Source organism: Mustela erminea, chromosome 11, assembly GCF_009829155.1.
Source record: "Mustela erminea isolate mMusErm1 chromosome 11, mMusErm1.Pri, whole genome shotgun sequence".
NCBI classification, from domain to species: Eukaryota; Metazoa; Chordata; class Mammalia; order Carnivora; family Mustelidae; genus Mustela; species Mustela erminea.
In genome coordinates, this window is record NC_045624.1 from 8,385,086 (window position 1) to 8,403,390 (window position 18,305).

Here is an 18,305-nt window from a genome sequence, read left to right on the forward strand (position 1 = left end):
ACCCTCCTGCACTGCAAATTCTAATTCTAATTCTGCCTTCTGGTGTGGATACTCGGGGGCCAACTCTGAATCTTCTTCCTCTCTAAGAGCTCCTCAAAAATGAAAAACAACATACTCTTTCTTTAACACATACATGCATCACCTGTGAATATTGTTAAAAGGAATATTCTGATTTTAAAGAGATGGGGTGGCTCCCTGAGGGTCTGAATTTCTACCAAGGTCCCAGGTGATGCTGTTGCTGCTGATCCGGGTGTACGTCAGGAACCGGGCATTCGGAGTGGTCGCTCACTCTGCCTGCCTTTCTTTCCACTTTCATGGCTAAGCAGCATAATCTGCCTTAGCTAATACTTATAAGCCTGCTTTGTAATCTGTGTATCTTACTCTTTTGAGTTACCCGAAGAAGATGTGGAGGAGGACTGCCTACAAAAACGGGTTATTTTCCTGGATTTCCAAAGTTAATAAATGTGAATTTATTAAACTAAGTCTAATGAAAGCATCGTGGTCATATTTTCACTGATGTTTAATAAAGAAACCTATCTGAAAGAACTGCCCAGGGGTGTCTGGGTGGCTCAGTCGGTTAGAACTCTGCCTTTGGCTCAGGTCTTGATTCTGGGGTCCTGGATCGAGCCCCATGTCAGGCTCCCTGCTCAGCGGGGAGTCTGCTTCTCCCTCTCCCTCTGCCCCTCCCCCAGCTCATGCTCGCTCTTTCTCTCTCTCAAATAAATAAATAAAATCTTAAAAAAAAAAAAAAGAACTGCCCAGACACAATTTTTACTGCGATGCATGAGACACCACGTGACAACTAATAGGATCATGATTCAAATGGCATAAATTAAATTAGCATCCTCAGTTATACTTAAAAATGAGTTATTAGTCATTTCAGGCTGAGAAGCACAGATGTAATACAATACACATGCCAATATGTTAATACAGAAAAGCTGTTATATAGTGAAAGTAAGAGGCTATTTTGAATTTTCAAGGACAGATCCAATCCAATATTATAGCAATGCATCTGGAAGCCACAAATTTATATAATATAATGATAATTGAGTGGTTAATATGTGCCAGGCATCATCCTAAGCTCTTCACATGGCTGTTAATTTAATACCAATAATCTCTATTGAGGTAAAAGAAGTAAGTAGTAGTATTAGCTGTATTGTAGAGGTGAGGAGATTTAAATACAGAAAGGCCAAGAAATCTCCACAGTCACACAGGTGTCTGTGAAAAGTGGTCCAATTCCAGAGCACACCAGTGAGCTGCTACTTTCTCTGCCTTTCAGGGTCCTGCAGCCGTCCAGGAGCAGGATTTATGACGTCTCCTTTCCCTCATAGAGACATACTGTTATTCCTTTAACTTCCTCTAAGCAGAGAAGAGACACTCATCATAAGTACCATTATCCATCATTATCATTCTAGATATTTTCAGGTAACTATCTTCAAACACTTTCTATAAATTTGCATTCGCCTGGAGTCAGTTAGCCTGATGTCACCTGAAGCCCACCTTGGTCTAATAGGAAAAATAGTATATCCGTTATTTGAGTCCAGAGCAAAATAAAACAACCGGTGACATCTTTCTTTTCTTTATTTTTTTTTTTAAATTTTATTTATTTGACAGAGAGAGAGAGATCACAAGCAGGCAGAGAGGCGGGGAGGGGTGGAGAAGAGAAGCAGACTCCCTACGGAGCAGAAAGCCTGATGGGGGGCTCTAACCCAGGACCCTGAGATCATGACCCGAGCCAAAGGCAGAAGCTTAACCCACTGATGGTTAATCTTGATGGTTAATGAAAACACTTCCTCTTTCAGATTGGTCTTCAAAAAATCCAATATCCTTTTAAAAATTCAGAACAATGACTACATATATCCTATCTTAACTCATATATGAAAAATACACTACACTGTGAAGAATCATATACTGATGAAAGTCAGAAGCCATAGCATATAAAATCATATCATTTTCCTTTACCTAACAGTGTATGTCACTATTATTAATAGCGTCTTACTTTTACCTTCCAGATTTTTGAAAAAAAAAAAAAAATGAAACACATAGCCACATTGGCTAGAATCGTTCTTACATATGTGTATATGTGTAGAATATTGAATGGCTCACAAATTGATGCAGGACAAAATCCTATGACCTCTTAAAATGAAAATTTCACAATACAAATGTGTATTTAGAAAGGTGATCAAAATTCACTCTTAGAGGCATTATAGTATATGCAAAAGGATCTGGAATATCCACTCAACTTATTAAAATTCATGAGACCTTAAAAATATCGCCCAGCCTAAGAGGGGTGTAAACAGAAAAATGTATTTCGCAGAAATAAGAAGCTTATTCTAAATTCACCCGGAAATCATTTTTTTTCTCTACAAATCCTAAAGATGTTTATCCCATTTATATCGAGGGTCATTTTAGAAATGGTTTAATGCAGATTATTCTGATGTGTCTTATTTCTCAATAAGTTATCCATAAAATTGTTTTGAATGTGCCTTTCCCCAAATAAGTGATTGCAGCCACAATTCATGAGCATACTTAAACAAATTAGGGAAATTCCCTTCTATTGGCAAAAACTTACTGCATTAACAGGAATGTTATCAACTGACAAAAGACAACATGAGCAAGCCAGAGGGATGGTTATCTTCCTCAGTTTCAAAGGCAGAAAAATTCTAGATTTGTTTGAAAGAATCTAAGTATATTATTGAACTGTGAAATAGTTGTGTTTTACATTTATAACTGGAACAGATTTTGAAGTGATTTGGAAAATTAGTGCAACCACTACAACAAATGGTTGAAAAGATAGGACAGAATAACCCATTCATTTTTTAAGCAATCTCCCCTTTCATGGCTCATTGGACACATGGCCATCATTATGGTAACAAATAATTTGTTACAAGCACTGCAAAGGCACTTGGCACAGAGCTAGGACTACTAGCCACGCTTTACGTGCCAGCTTGCACCCCACTGTCTATAAACGGCCACTCCATTTGTTGACGGGAAGATACGCCAGAGGTCTGTCCACATTCCTCTTCCCGCTTAAGTCATGTTTTCTTTGCCTAAAGTATTTTCAGATATTTTAAATCATGAATAAGAGGAAACAGAGATAGAATGCATCTGAGAAGGATAGACGGGGACTAAACTCTCTGAAAATTATCATCACAGACTATTCTCACTGAAAAGAAATACGGCCCTGGTTTTGAATACAAACTGGAATGCTGCCAATTTTGCGGAATGCTTCTAACATAGGCTGTTGATAACATACGTGTTTCTAAATCTTCGTAACTTGCAAAATTTCTTTACTTACATAGTCTCATGTAACTCTCCTAAAAGACATTATTCTCATTTCTCGGATTAGGAATGGGAGGTACAAAGTGACTTCCCCAAGTTCATAAACCAAATATATGAACCCAGATACTTGAATTCAGGCCTTTTAATTTTTTAAAAAATTTATTTATTTATTTATTTGACACAGAGAGAGAGATCACAAGGAGGCAGAGAGGCAGGCAGAGAGAGGGGGGAAGCAGACTTCCCACTGAGCAGAGAGCCCGATGCGGGGCTCGACCCCAGGACCCTGAGATCATGACCCGAGCCGAAGGCAGAGGCCCAACGCACTGAGCCACCCAGGTGCCCCGAATTCAGGCCTTTTGAATCCAGATCGTGGGTTTCACTTACTAAACACCTGGCTGTATGTTAACCTACAAACACATTTTAGGAACTTTTATTATTTAGATACAAGTTGCTAAGATATGTGGTTAAAAAGGAGGTAGAGAAGATAGTCAAGCTATTGATTTGATATTCAGGAAAAAAAGAATTTAATACATTTATCTGCTATTATCTGCTTTTCAGCTTTTTTAAATGTTTCAAATTTGTTAGAAAAAATGAAGTTTTCTGTGTGAGTATGTGTATGGAAAAAAGCATGTATGTGAACCAGGTTTTTATGCTATCTAGTAAATTAATCTTCTATTTAATATTGTTTAGAGACTATGAACTTATATATTCCTATATTCTATCCTATATTGATAAATATGTAATGGTGTAATTTAAATATTAGAAACATTTCTGTTCTGTGGGATTCTCCAACTAATATATTCAATGGTTACTGATCCCAGTTTGATACTTGCCTACTATGAATGAAAGGGATAAAAACCAATTTAAAAAGTCATTAGGAACATATAAGTATTTGCTCATCATTTAATAAAAAAATTTTAAAAAGAAGAAGAAAACCTACATTTACAGTATAGGTAAATTTGTGGTATGTTACTATTCTGCAAAACAATAATGGTAGGTAAAGAAGGCATTCACTCTTAATACCTCAAGTGCTTATTTTGGCTCCAAATATCTGCATTCAAAAGCCGGTAATTGAATTTCCCAAGCAAAACTAAATGCAGCCTCATAGCAAAAATCTGCTGGAATTCTTATTTAATGTGATGCTGAATGGACCTTCGATAAGAAATGCTCATACAGAATATTACCTCTCTGTCCTACAGATATATTTAGGTAACCAGAAAACAACTCAAGAGCAGTATGCAAATTCGATTTTCTGGACTATGTAAATGCAATGATTTCTCAGGGGTGTAGGCAATTTTACCAATCTGCACAGATTTTTCTTCTTCATTAGAAAGAAAATTCTGTCAGAAGGAGATGGCATTGTGGATAAAGTATAAAGAATTCTATTATGCCTCCTATTATCAATGAGGAATGAGAAGGTTTGACTGGTTAAGCACATTTAGCCATCACATCTTTTAGTATGAAATATTCAGTTAAACCATTCTTCAGGAATATTTTCAAGAGCCATTATCGTTTCAAAGTCAGATTCTAAAGTCAGATTAATGACTTTAAAAATCTTCTAAAATCCAATTGTCATAATTTCTCATTCAGATGCTTTGTTTTTAACTTATTTTAACATTATCCAATGGTCATAGAATAACTCAGAATCTCCAAATGGAGATTAATAACAATTTTATAATAAAATTAGTTGTGTTGTCCATCCCTCCTATAATTATAGAAAGAATACCATTGGCATTTGTTAAAAGCTACACTTAAGTGATTGAATTTACATTGCTTTGCCTTCTTTTCAGGTAATCAATCATTTTAGGAATGGGTAGGGTAAACAACTTTGTAACTGTATCAGCTTAAACATTTTTTGGCTATCTGAAACTTCCCACCATACAGAGTGCTGTCCATCAAACAGCCATCCGAAACTATATCAGAAATCTTTTTCTTTTTTAAAGATCTTACCTATTTTTTTTTTTTTGAGAGAGAGAGAGAAAAAGAGAGAGACAGAGGCAAAGACAAAGGCAGAGCATGAGCAGGAGAGGGGCAGAGGGAGAGGGAGAAGCAGAGTCCTCACTGAGCAGGGAGTCCAATGAGGGATTGGACTCCCGGACTCCAAGATCATGACCTGAGCTGAAGGCAGATTCTTAACTAAGCCACCCAGGCACCCCCAGAAATCTCTTTTACTTAAGTGCAATATACATTACCTTGAACAGTAGTTGGATTAAAAGAAAATTTAATATTTAATTACAGTTTTCACAAACTTATGTCCAAAGTGTATTTTTTGGTCAAGATTTGAGAATGCTAAATTTTAATCATTTAACACATGTTAAAACAATCTCTAAAGTACTCAAGAATTTTTAGAAAACAGTGAGTTTTATTTCTTTTAGAATATATCAGACCAAGGGACTATTTTTCACATGAATGAGGATTAACCCATTTCTGTCATAGGTTATTAAAGGAATGTAATCATTATGTTGTAGGCTCACTGGCACTTAAAATAAAACATTTCACAGTATGTAGTTTGTATCTCAGACTTGTTTTGATTTCTGAAGTTTCATCATTGGTTCACTACAGTTTCTTCTAGAAATAATCATTCACCACATACTTATTTTTAATGAAAAAGATAGGATTTGAAAGGAAAAAAAACAAAAGGAACACCAGAATGGAAGAAAACAGTAGAATATACATCCTTAACACTATGGGAAAAGGCAGAGAGCTGTGCCCGGAAATGAAGCCTACCTTCAATGCGTGTGGTTATTTCCATCATGAGGTCCTGTCTCTCTCACTCCACGCCTGGCATTTTATGTAAACCCAGAGAGTCCTAAGTCACCCCGGAAACTTCGACCTTTCTCAGCTCTTTGAACTTATGTCTCTGTATTTAGTCAGAATGAACTATTCCTAACTGCTTAGTATCTGAAAAGTAACTTAAAGCCCAAAGGCCTCTGCATTTTTACCAGCTCTCTGTATCACTACTTTCGTGCATTGTGATAGGAGAGGATTTGACAACTCTCACTCATGCGATGAAAGCCTCACAAAAAAAGAAAGTGGAAGATTTTTTGGAGTCTGGTTTGTAGCCCTCAAATAATATCATCTGCTTTTAAGAGAGTTAGAAAATAAGGAATGTTCTACTGGAAGCATTTGTGATCTGAGCCTTAATTGTCTACTCACAGTTGATTGGTCTATTTGGTCAATCTCTTTCTTTCTGCTAAATTTTGAGAAAGGTCTTTTCTAATTTTCTATTATTTGTTTGTGTCTTACAATAAACTTCCTCTATGCCCACCTTACCTATGGGCCAAAAAACAAACTAGAATATGGTTCTCCGAGTTGGCTGTATGTTACAATGACCTGAAGAACTTTAAAATCCTCATGCTTAAGCTGTACCATAGACCAACTAAACCAAATCTTTGGGGGTAGGACCCAGAAATCCATATATTTTAAAGCTCTCTAGGTTATTCTATTGTATATCCACAGCTGAAAATCACTTTCCTACAAATTGGGCTTGAGACTTTGAATCATCTTAATTGTAAGATGAAGACTTTCCATAAAGAGACATTAAGCCCTCTCCCTGCTTCCTACAGCTTATCCATCTCAATATACAACTGCTTTTGTCCTACAATCATGGCTTGATAAAAGTTATTCCTAAAGAACAACTCTGGAGGACTTTTTTTAAAGGTAGATTCCTTGCCCAACATAGAGCCCAACACAGGACTTGAACTCATGACCCTCAGATCAAGACCTGATGCGAGATCAAGAGACAGATACTTAACCAATTGAGCCATTGAGGTGCGACTGTAGGCCCTTTTATTCCCAGAACATTATATCCTGATTTTACAGGACAGTTATGATCAATGGATACTTCTGTAGAAATGATTACCTACCCAAACTAGGAGCTCTAAACTCTGTCAACCCACAAAAATTACTTGAGGATTTTTAAAATATAAATTCTCTAAGAGTGAGCCCTAATCCAGCTGAAAATTCCTGGTGCTCTACCTAATACTGTGAAGGACACAACTTAAAAAGTGAACATCCTCTTACTCCTTCTTCTTTTGTCTTCTTGTTTAAAATTGATGGCTTTACCTGATTTTGGTTATGGGTGTTTTTCAAAATAATTAAACTAAGGTAGATCCCTCAAAATCTAGTATTTTAAATGAATTTATTCAAGCGTGCTGAACCCTTGATGGGATACACACAACTTTCCAATTTAACAGGGATTTTAAGAGTGAATGGTTTAAACTATTTTTCTCTCATAATAAAAGAATAAAATGAATACAGATCTGTAATAAAGGTCTAAGCCACTAAAACAATAATTATATATAATATATGATATGGGACACTTCTTTTCTTTTCATGTATCACCCCTCCTTCTTCTCTAAATTATATTCTCATAATTTCAATACTTCACCTGAGTTGAAGATCTCTGTCTTCAAAAAAAAGTTATCATTATCATTCATCTAATTTCTACTTATATGATTCAGTTTAATTGATCTGGGTGTACCTGGAATCCTTATTCTCTACAACTTCCTTAGGTTATTGAAACAGATAGCCCAGATTGAGACCCATTGACCTTAACCTGAGATAGAAACTGTAGCCAGAGGAAACTATTTGTTCAATCAACAAGAATGAATGAATGAGTGAATGAATGGCTTCCTTATGGCTTTGAATAGGTAAATATTGACAAGTGCATACACCTCAGAGTGAAGACCAGTAATATTTTAAAATATTTAAAACTGTTTGGGGGGATGTTCAGTGTGGTACCTGATGTGCACCGGAGCTATGGCAGGTCTTCCATTTGGTTTTTCTTCTAAAAGAAAACCATTTTTTCTACCTTATTTTTCACTTTATACATAAATGGTCAGTAGCACAGTGAACAGTACTTCATCTGAACAGTCCTGGATTAAAGTAAAATAAAAAAAAATGAACTTGCTTCTGGCAGGAAGTAAAATGTTTCAGAGTACACGGCCCCCTGCCCAGTGCCTGTCAGTTCATCCAAGCCCTGTTGGCAGTAGACCTTTTCACATGTTGTCCTTTAAAGATTCAACTAAATATCTTCAACAGAAACAGTCTGAGGCAAGTAAGAGTGAGAAGGAATAAGGAATGAAAACCTAAGTCAGGATTTTTTTTTTTTTCTATTTCATTAACTCATGGTCCAGTATTTTGGTACAATTTGTACCATTTCAGATCTGTACTCCAGACAAAAACATATTAACTTGAAATAATGTGTTCAAAGAAATTCTACTATTCTATTATCATTAAATTATTTATCTACCTTTTTTTCTGCAGGTTTCCACAGTTTTATTAGGAAATGTTGTTTTCTGTGAAATATACTAGAAACCAGGGAAAGGGCACATCCACTTTGCAAGATAAGGGTTTTCATTTCTGCCACTTAGGAAGGGCAGGGGGTGGGGTAGGGCACACTGGGATTTAGACCCATTTCCCCACTTTTTGGGCTTCACTCACATTTCTTTTCTCAGTCAGCAAGCACCAGAGGACAAAAACACAAAGACAAGAAACAAAAATGGAACGATCAACCTTCAGGCAGGCACACCCAACCTTCACCTCCCCAGACTGCGCCAGGACCTGGAGGGGCTGGAGTCACAAATCGGCCACTCAGTTCTGTGTTTGCCTTTCTGACAATGACTCACCCAGATGTTCCCATCCTGGTGATAGGGCTTCCAGTTTCTCCCAGTGTCACTGTACAGCATGCGATACTGGGTCACCCAGTCTGAGCTGCTGTATCTTCCTTGGGTTGCAACAGCACTGATCTGTTTCCGATTGCCAAAGTCAACCTGAAGCCATTGATAATGGTCACTGTCAGATGGAGACCATCCCCCAGCACCTGAAGAAGGTCGAGGCAAGAGAGGAAAATGGATATTTAGAGTTAAAGCTCTACAATTGATGATGGATTATGCCACATCTTTCAATTGGCCTTAGCAGTGCAACATTCTACAGATATATTATGGAATGTCCTTTATAGATGCCACTGGGACTTCAACTAATATTCTTCCAGCTGGGTAACATTGATACTCTAACCTCTTTATAGTGCAATTATGTGCTCATTTTCTCCTGAGCAAATGTCTTCATAATTCCTCAATTAGATCTTATTAGTACATGTCAAAGTCTAATTGGCTGAGGGCTGATCAATTTACCATGAATTCTTCAACTAAAAATCACAGGAAAAAAAGCAACAATTTATTAATTCCTCATGTGAGGTTTTATGTTTGAGTAGATTATAAATAAAACAAAACCCAATTATATACAACTCTAAACTGTCTTTTGCGTTAAAAAGTTCAGAGTTCAAAGAATACTAGTAGTTCTAAAGATGAGGTCTAATCTTACCTTAAGCTGCATACTCATACTCATGAGAATGAAGGTATATGTACTCAGTAGTATATTTGCTAACACTTAGGAGGTATATAACCCATGCCTCTTGATAACCACATTTTGAGGAAAACAATTTCAGTAACTAAATGAAATAAAACTTCTTTTGGTAAAATATAAAAATTATTCAATAACAAAAGCAATTAAAAAAAAACATTAACATAGGAAAAAATACTCTTAGTTTATACCACTATATAAAATAACTATGGTTGCATGTAGATATATTACAGAAAATATGGCATAATGTTTAGTGCTAAGGGGAAATACAATATTTTGAGTGAGTCTGGTTACCAATGGGTGTGAATGGTCAAAAAGTATTCAAGAAAGTATCCCATATACAGTATATCTATATCTATGTCTATCTATCTATCTATCTATATAGTACTTTGCAAATAAAAAACTTAAGTGACAATAAAATAATTTATTCTATGAGGACTATGATAACAGAAATCATTTTGCAAATCATCACAGATATATCATTCCTTTAATGATATTTACATGGCTTGTTTCTACTATCAGTTATGATAGAACACCTCTTCTGCCATAAAAAAAAATCACAAAATTATAAAATGTATAATTCCTTTGTAGGGGTTAGACAACGGACAATACAGGATCCCTGATCCCAAGAGAAGATGAACACATGAGGGGACCCCTGCCAGCTTCCTGACTTTCTGCCTTGTTCACTTTCTGGATTATGGCACATGAAAGAGCATCCCAGAGTACAACAGTGTCCTTGAGATGGAGATGTATCAAAATCAAAGCTCCTGAGGAAGCTGGCATTGGTAGGACAAGTGCAGGGGGCAGCTGTCAAGAGGAAGAGCTCTGGAAATCTGCACAGAAGCACCAGTGAGCCTCTAGACTCTAGACTCGGTATGAATCTGAAGCTGTGTATTTGCAGACCAAGACTCCACAAGACCAGGGAAAGGTCATTATGAAATGAACAACCACCAAAGGGAGCCCCGGGCTGGAAGTAATCTAACCTCACACCGGAGAAGATCAAGAGAAGTCCTTGAACAAGGCTAGGCATTCAGCAGATATCTCAGAAAGATTAGAATAATTTAGTCCTAAACCAAAGGCTACTCTGGGCACATCTGAATAAAGATTGGTAACAAGCCTGAAAAACGATTAGTCTGACCAACAATCAAATGAATTCCTTGCTCAGACAAAACTCAACACTTCACTAAGGAAGGCCGTGAAAGTTTAGAAGCTCAACAACATAGCATCTCTAATGTCCAGTATAATTTTTTTTTAAATACTAGACATATGGGGGAGCAGGCAAAAAATGACCTAAACAAGAAAAAATTCAGTCAACAGAAATAGTCTGTAAATAACAGAGATGATGAAATTAGCTGACCAGGACTTTAAAACTGAGCTTATAAATTAGTTCCATTCTTTGAGAGAAAAATATAAAATGTTGAATGAACAATCTGAGGTATTAATGGGGAAAATATCAACCAAAGAGAACAAAATGGAAGTCTCTGAAATATATAGAAATATATAAATATAAATAACTATATAAACTATATATATAAAAAACTATATATATAACTATATATAGTTTTATATACTATATATATACTTTTATATATATAGTTTTATATATTATATATATATAGTTATATATATAGTTTTATATATATATATAGTATTGGGGGTGAGGCAGGGAAGGAAACAGAGGAGGGAACAGAGAGAGAGAAAGAATCTTAAGCAGGTTCCACAAAGAGCATGGAGCCTGATGCAGGGCTCAGTCCCACAATCCTGAGATCATGACCTGAGCCAAAATCAAGTCAGTCACTTAAACACCTGAGCTGCTCAGGGTTTTCCCTGAATTATTTTTATACCTGAAATAAAACATGTACTGGATAGGCTTAGCAGCAGCTTAGAAACTGAGAAGAGAACATTAGTGTACTTGCATCCCGGGCTGCATAAACCATTCGAATGGAAGCTCAGAGGAGATAAAAGGCTTAGAAGTGGACAGTGCTCCAGTGGCCGGCAGGATAATATTAAGTGTTCTAACAAACAAGCAAATAGAGAACTAAAATCAGAGAAGGTAGAGATTGGGGGCAGAAAAAAAAATACAGTTTTTAAAAGATTTTATTTATTTATTTTAGAGACAGAGCTCACAAATGGGGTGGGGGCCAAATGGGGGCTTTACAGAAGCAGAGAGAGAATCCTAAGAAGACTCCATATCAAGTCTGGAGCCCAATGCTGGGCTGGATCCCAGGACCCTAAGATCAGGACCTGAGCCAAAATCAAGAGTTGGGCACTCCACTAACTTAGTCACCCACGTGCCCCTAGTTTGTTTATTTGTTTGTTTGTTTTCAAGTGAGCTTGAGGCCCAGTGTGGATCCCAAAACAGGACTTGAACTCATGACCCTGAGATCCAGAACTGAGCTGAGATCAAGGATCGAACATTTAACCCACTGAGGAACCCAAGCACCCCTAAAAAATACATTTGAAGAAACAGCGGTTGAAAATAGTAAGCCCAGCTATCTGAGGAATTCAGAGCTACAAGCGGGATCAATACAGAGATAGAAGCACCAAGTCTCATCCGTAATCAACTGGTAAGAAAAACAGTGCTAATGAGAAATATCTCAAAAGTAGCCAGAGGGCAATAACATCTTAGCAAAAACAATGCAAAACAAAAGACAACAGAAGGGCATTTGAATGAGTGCACTGAATGAATCTGAATTGTGCAGCCCTGTATTCAAGTATACTAATGTTCTCTGCTCAGTTTCCAAGCCATTGCTTAAACCCAACCAGTACATGTTTTATTTTAGGCATAAAGGCAGTTTGGAGGGAAGCCTGGGCAGCTCAGTTGTTTAAGTGACTGACCTGATTTTGGCTCAGGTCATGATGTCAGGATTGTGGGACTGAGCCTTGCATCAGGCTCCATGCCCAGTGTAATTCCTCTTGAGGAACTTCCTGAGTGAAAAAGAGGCACTGTATCCAAGGGCATGCCCCTTCCTGTGGTCACTTGCAGTGACTGGTCAGCCAGGAGTTGGAAAGAGCAGTCCTTCCGCCTGCCCCAACTTGGGAAACCTGGTGGGTCATGGTGGTCTGCAGAATTGGTCGAAGCCTCCACTGAGACTATATCGCATCTCACCTTCTCCTTCTGCCTCTTTCCACTTCGTCCCTTTCCCTGCCACAGGTCTCCACCCCAAAAGTACTCTCTAATGAATTCCCTACATGTTCTTCTCCATCTTAGAATTTGTATCCTGAGGAATCCAGTCGGCAATATCTTCTTGGAACCACTCTTCTGATAATCTCACTAACAATGGGAGTTACTTGTCTCTGTCTGTGTGTGTTATCTATATGCTGGTTTCCCTATTGTAGTACCTAATTTTCCTACAGTCATCTATCATCTGCATACCTACTTTACCTAGAATTCTGTAAAATGTCAGAGGAGCTGTGGATGAATTTCTGGGATAATAACATACCCCATCATCAAGAGATTATAAATATACTTTCTTATCTGTTAGATATAGTGTTCCAAACTTAGGGGAAAATTCTATAGCCAACTGCATAGAAAATTCTATGTATGTATGACCAAAGCAATAAGATGATTTGGTCACTGGAGTAAATATGAAATTATTGCAATGACTGAAGAGGGGTGAATGTAAGCAATTAATTGTCCAGTGAAATTAGAATATTTCTTATAACGAGTCCTCAAAAAAATTCCAGTATAAATTTTCTCAAGTTACTCATTTTTTACTGCATTACAATTTTTTAATAAGGAGGCAATTAACATACCACTACTTAATCCCATTAATCTTACTACTTCGCAAAGTAGAATTTAATGTCAACTTTAAGGGAAGCAAAATTCTAAAAGAAGGGAAAATATAAGTTAAAAGTTATTTCTTTGCAGAAGTACACGTGGAGAGAATAGTGATTAACCTCAAGGGGAGGGCAAATGTCAGGCTTTCGTGAAGAACATGGTAGAAAGATCGATGAAAAGTTTCCTATTTCTCTTTGATCTATAAAGCAGTGTAATTTGGGGAAGTTGATTACTTTGTTCATTTAGCTTGTGAAATGTGTAGCCTCTATTGATCCAAGGATTAAGGATGATAACTCTTTCATCACAAAAACCTCAGGAAAATGGTATATAAGAGAAAAGTGTTCCCCCAACATATTGCGGAAAGTATGAGAGGGCAAATGCATTCCCAATGGATGTTGCGCTAGCTCAAAGGAAAAAATCTCCAAAGTTGAAGAGAAGGTAGAGGAGGTAGAAATAGTGAATAGTCATGAACTCTGTTTCTAAGAGGACAACACTAACTCTTACTTAGAAATAACAGAACCAAAAATATCAGCTGATAACTAGTAAGTTGTTAGCATGAACTGAAAGATGTGCATTTACATAAAACTCTTACCGTTCCCTAGACAGGAAGAATGCTGTTCTCTCCCTCTCTACTTCTACTTCGCTACATCCCTCTCTGTCTTTCTCTTTTTTCTTTTTTTTCCTCTCTCTCACATGAATACACCCATTGTGTGTGTGTGTGTGTGTGTGCACATGTGTGTGTGTGCGTGTGTGTGTGTGTGTGTGAATTATAAAGATACACAGTGTTTATAGTGTAGTGTCCTACTCTACTGGGGTTAGCTGAGTGAGAAATTATAATAGAGAACCTGGAGAAATGGATGAAACGAGTCCTCTAAACTTACTAAAAGCTTATAATTATAATGGCCATCTCTGTTTTATATTTTACAAACCAGTACCTCTGAAAGAAAAGGAAAACTTAGTAGGTGTTTCAAGAGAGGGCTTGAAATTTCTTTTCTAGTGATAAAGGTCTCCTGCCTAAACATGCCACTGTCCAAGTGGGTGTCTGTAACACCACCAGAGATTATAAGCCTAGATTTTAATTTAAAAGAAAAAGGTAGAAAAATTTTTTCAATTAAGTATAGTACTACCTTTAATAACTGGCTGAAAAATATGTATCAGATGAAAAGAATAAATTGAAGATGAGACTTTCAGGCAAGATCATATTATGAGTTCTGGCTTGGAGGCTTCTTTCTGCTCCAAATACATAGTATTTTTAGATAAGATAGATAAAAAGAAAATTGAAAAGACATAGCCAGGATAAAAAATAAGATAAGCATCTCCATGCACAAGAAATGCAACCCAGGGGCGCCTGGGTGGCTCAGTGGGTTAAAGCCTTTGGCTTGGGGCATGATCCCAGGGTCCTGGGATCGAGCCCCGCATCAGGCTCTCTGCTCAACAAGGAGCCTGCTTCCCTTTCCCTCTCTCTGCCTGCTTCTCTGCCTACTTGTGATCTCTGACTGTCAAATAAATAAATAAAACCTTAAAAAAAAAAAAAAGAAAGAAAGAAAGAAAAGAAATGCAACCCAAATGCAAGGCAATGAGTAGGACCAAAAGCAGAGGCTGGCTGGGTCAGTGTCGGGGAATACACAGAGGCAGCATCCACCAGCTCCTGGGGAATACTGAGACACATAAGTCTCTCCATGTGTGTCAGAGAAAGGAAGCCTGGGTCGGGGCTGAAAATTAAGACTGACCCAGGACTAACTTGCTTGGAAAACAAGACTAAAACAGCTGTTTACTGACTTAGAAATATGGCTTAGATGAGACTGTACCCAGAGAACTTAGAACACAGGGAGCACCCGGGTGCGCGGGGTCCTGGGATGGAGCCCAGAGTTGGGCTCCCTGTTCAGCGGGCAGTCTGCTTCTCCCTCCTCCTCTGCCCCCAAGTAAATAAAATTTTTCTTTAAAAAAGGAAGAAAACAGGTATATATGAGCTCAGCACCACTGACTCGGTGACACACTTATGATTCTCTAATAACCCTGCCAGACAAAGGCAAAAGGTCATCCATGTAAGATGTGGTTCTGGACTGGGGATGTGGGAAGCTGCACAGAGATAGTCACAAAACTATCAGGCAGAAAAAGAGGTGAGAGACAGAGTCAGAGAGCCAGAGAAGCTGGTTATCAAAAAGAGTGTGCAAACCAAAATTTCAAATCAGAGAAAAGAAAACAAATGCCACAAAGTCAGAAGTTCAATGGAAATTAGCTCCAGATGTAAGAACCATTAAGGACCAGTGGAAATGAATATGTTTCAGGTTTTCAAAAATATAAAAGTAATATATCCATTAAAAATAGCAGTAATGATCAGATTTAACCAGGGAAAATAAAGCATTTACAGACAGATACTATAAAGAACCAAAAAGTGATCTTAGGAATAAAAAACTATAGTCATTGATAGGAAAAAGAAAACTCCATAAGAGGAAAATCCACAATTTACATATTGCCTCAGAAAGAATCACTCAGCTGAAAGGTAATATTGCAGGATTCCCACAGAAGTCCATATAGGAAAAAACAAAATGCATTAGAATTCAAGAACTTTGGCTTTTGACCAAGATGGAGTCATAGGGATTGAATTTACTTTCCCACCTGAAACAATGAAAAAGCAGTAAAAACATATAAAATGATAGTTTGCAAGACCCTAAGATATGAGGCCATCAAGGGCTGGAATCTCTGAGATACGGAACAAAATCAAGTGAGCCCTACTTCCCAGCTTTGTATCTTGAGAGAGTTTCCAGGCTGAGGCATCAGAAAGAACCCAGGCGGAACATGGTGGAGTCCTTGAGTTGAAGAGAGAGAGCTGTGAAACCAGATGGCTAGAGTCAGAAGCAAAAGAAAGAGCAGGGGAACCTCCTCAAAGTCTTCGGCTGAGTAATGGTGAGCATACACGTATGGAGAAACTACCCAGAGTTGAGCAAAGAATCATCTGAATGGAGGAAGGTACTTCTTCTTTGCACTACTTACCATATGTTCCCACCATCCTCTTCCTAGGTATTTTCCCCAAAGAAAACAAAGCCTGTGAACATAACAAAGTCCTGTGCACGATGTTCTTAGCAGCCTTCCTTGTTATAGCCCAAAGCAGAAAGCAACTCACATGTCCATCAACAGATGAACAGAGAAACAAATGATGTATATCCATATTGCAGAATACTATTCAGTAATCAAAAGGAATGGCCATTGATACAGACTACATGATTAATCTGAAAATAAAGGACCAAAAAAAGTGCATATGGTGCAATTCCATTTATACAAGATTCTTGGAAAGGCAAAGTGCCATACAGGAAGAAAAGCAGATCAGTACCTGCTGGAGGAGAGGGAACAAGGAGGGGAAATGGGTTACAGGGGCGCCTGGGTAGTTCAGTCAGTTAAGCGTCTGCTTTCAATTCAGGGCATGATCCCAGGGTCCTGGAATCAAGCCCTGCATTGGGCTCCCTGCTCAGCAGGGAGTCTGCTCCTCCCTCTTCCCCTGCCTGTGTGGGTGCCCGCTCTCTCTCTGACAATGCAAATATAGTCATTATCTTGATTGTGGTGATAGTTTCATAGGTGTAACATATATAAAAGTATCAAATTGCATAATTTAAATATGTACCTATTAGTGTATATTAATGATACATCAATAAAGTTGTTAAAATTTGTAGACAAGGAAAAGATGGAGTTTCAATGACATGTTTAAAAAGTTCTGGAATAAAACAAATACATGGAATATAAACATTTGAAGAAGTCATGATTGAAATTTTTTCAATATTGAGAGGAAAAAAAGTCATGATTCCACAAGTTTAAAAAGACTCTCTGAACATTGAAAAACATGTAGTGGAAGAGTATTATGAAAAGCGTATTTTGAGGTGCAAATGAAAGCTGGTCTAAAATAATTAGACTGATGAAAGGCAATATTTGAAAAAAAATAAAGTAGACAATTGAGAATTACCTCATTGATAAACAAAAAAAAGCAAACAAAACCAGCATCTGAAGAAGTGCAAAAATTTTCCTGCTAATGAGCTCAGATGTTATTTACAGCGGGACATAAACAGCTAGAAGGTGTGGCGTCTGACCTACTTAGAAGAATTAGATTAGACTTCAACCAAATGTAGATACTTGTTGATCTGAAGCCAGAAAAGAGAGCCCCAGACCTTAATTAACGCCTGTCGTGAGCTAGAGAAGTGAAAATAGCAATGCCGCAGTCCATTCCTAAAATACGGGAAAAGTAATGGCTGTATAATGTTAAAACAAAAGAGTATGAAAGCACATTTTGAAACAAAACAAAAAAGAAGTGATTTTATCAGACATTATCAGATGACAAGACGATAGAACGACTCGACTCTCTTTTCTACCTTCTCCAACGAAGGCAAGAACTTTTACTTCATCCTGGGAGGAGCAGAACTAATAACTGAGTACAGGAATTATCTCCTGTGACAAGGTGGGACATAAGCAGAGAGGCAGAGCTGCTTTAACTTTTTTGAAACATGCAGCCTATACCCCAAAGCACCGGCATTATTCACCCATCTAACCTAGCTTCTTTCATATTTATCAAAGGAGCTGCCCGGAAAGTAAAGATAGCCTCCCCCGCTACATGCACACATACATAAAAACAAGGGACTTAGTGAATCTAGAAACAAAAATAAATAGGAAAGCTCTTCTTCAAAATCTGGCATGTGGGTTATGAGCATTTAGAACAAAGGAGAAATGGGGGGTTGGTGACACTGGAGGTAGTACTGGGGGGTTATAAGGATTTCCTTTTTTTTTTTTTTTTTTAAAGATTTTATTTATTTATTTGACAGAGAGAAATCACAAGTAGTCGGAGAGGCAGGCAGAGAGAGAGAGAGAGGGAAGCAGGCTCCCTGCTGAGCAGAGA

The 18,305-nt window shown here is 37.6% G+C and overlaps 1 protein-coding gene across 1 annotated transcript in view; it reads right to left on the reverse strand.

Annotated features, from left to right (window-relative positions):
* CNTNAP2 (contactin associated protein 2) overlaps positions 1 to 18,305 on the reverse strand; it is a 1,944,007-nt gene that overhangs the window by 1,308,927 nt on the left and 616,775 nt on the right. The window contains exon 3 of the mRNA XM_032304549.1: positions 8,913 to 9,106. Within this exon, the coding sequence (XP_032160440.1) occupies positions 8,913 to 9,106 (194 nt within the window). The remainder of the gene's footprint in view (positions 1 to 8,912; positions 9,107 to 18,305) is intronic.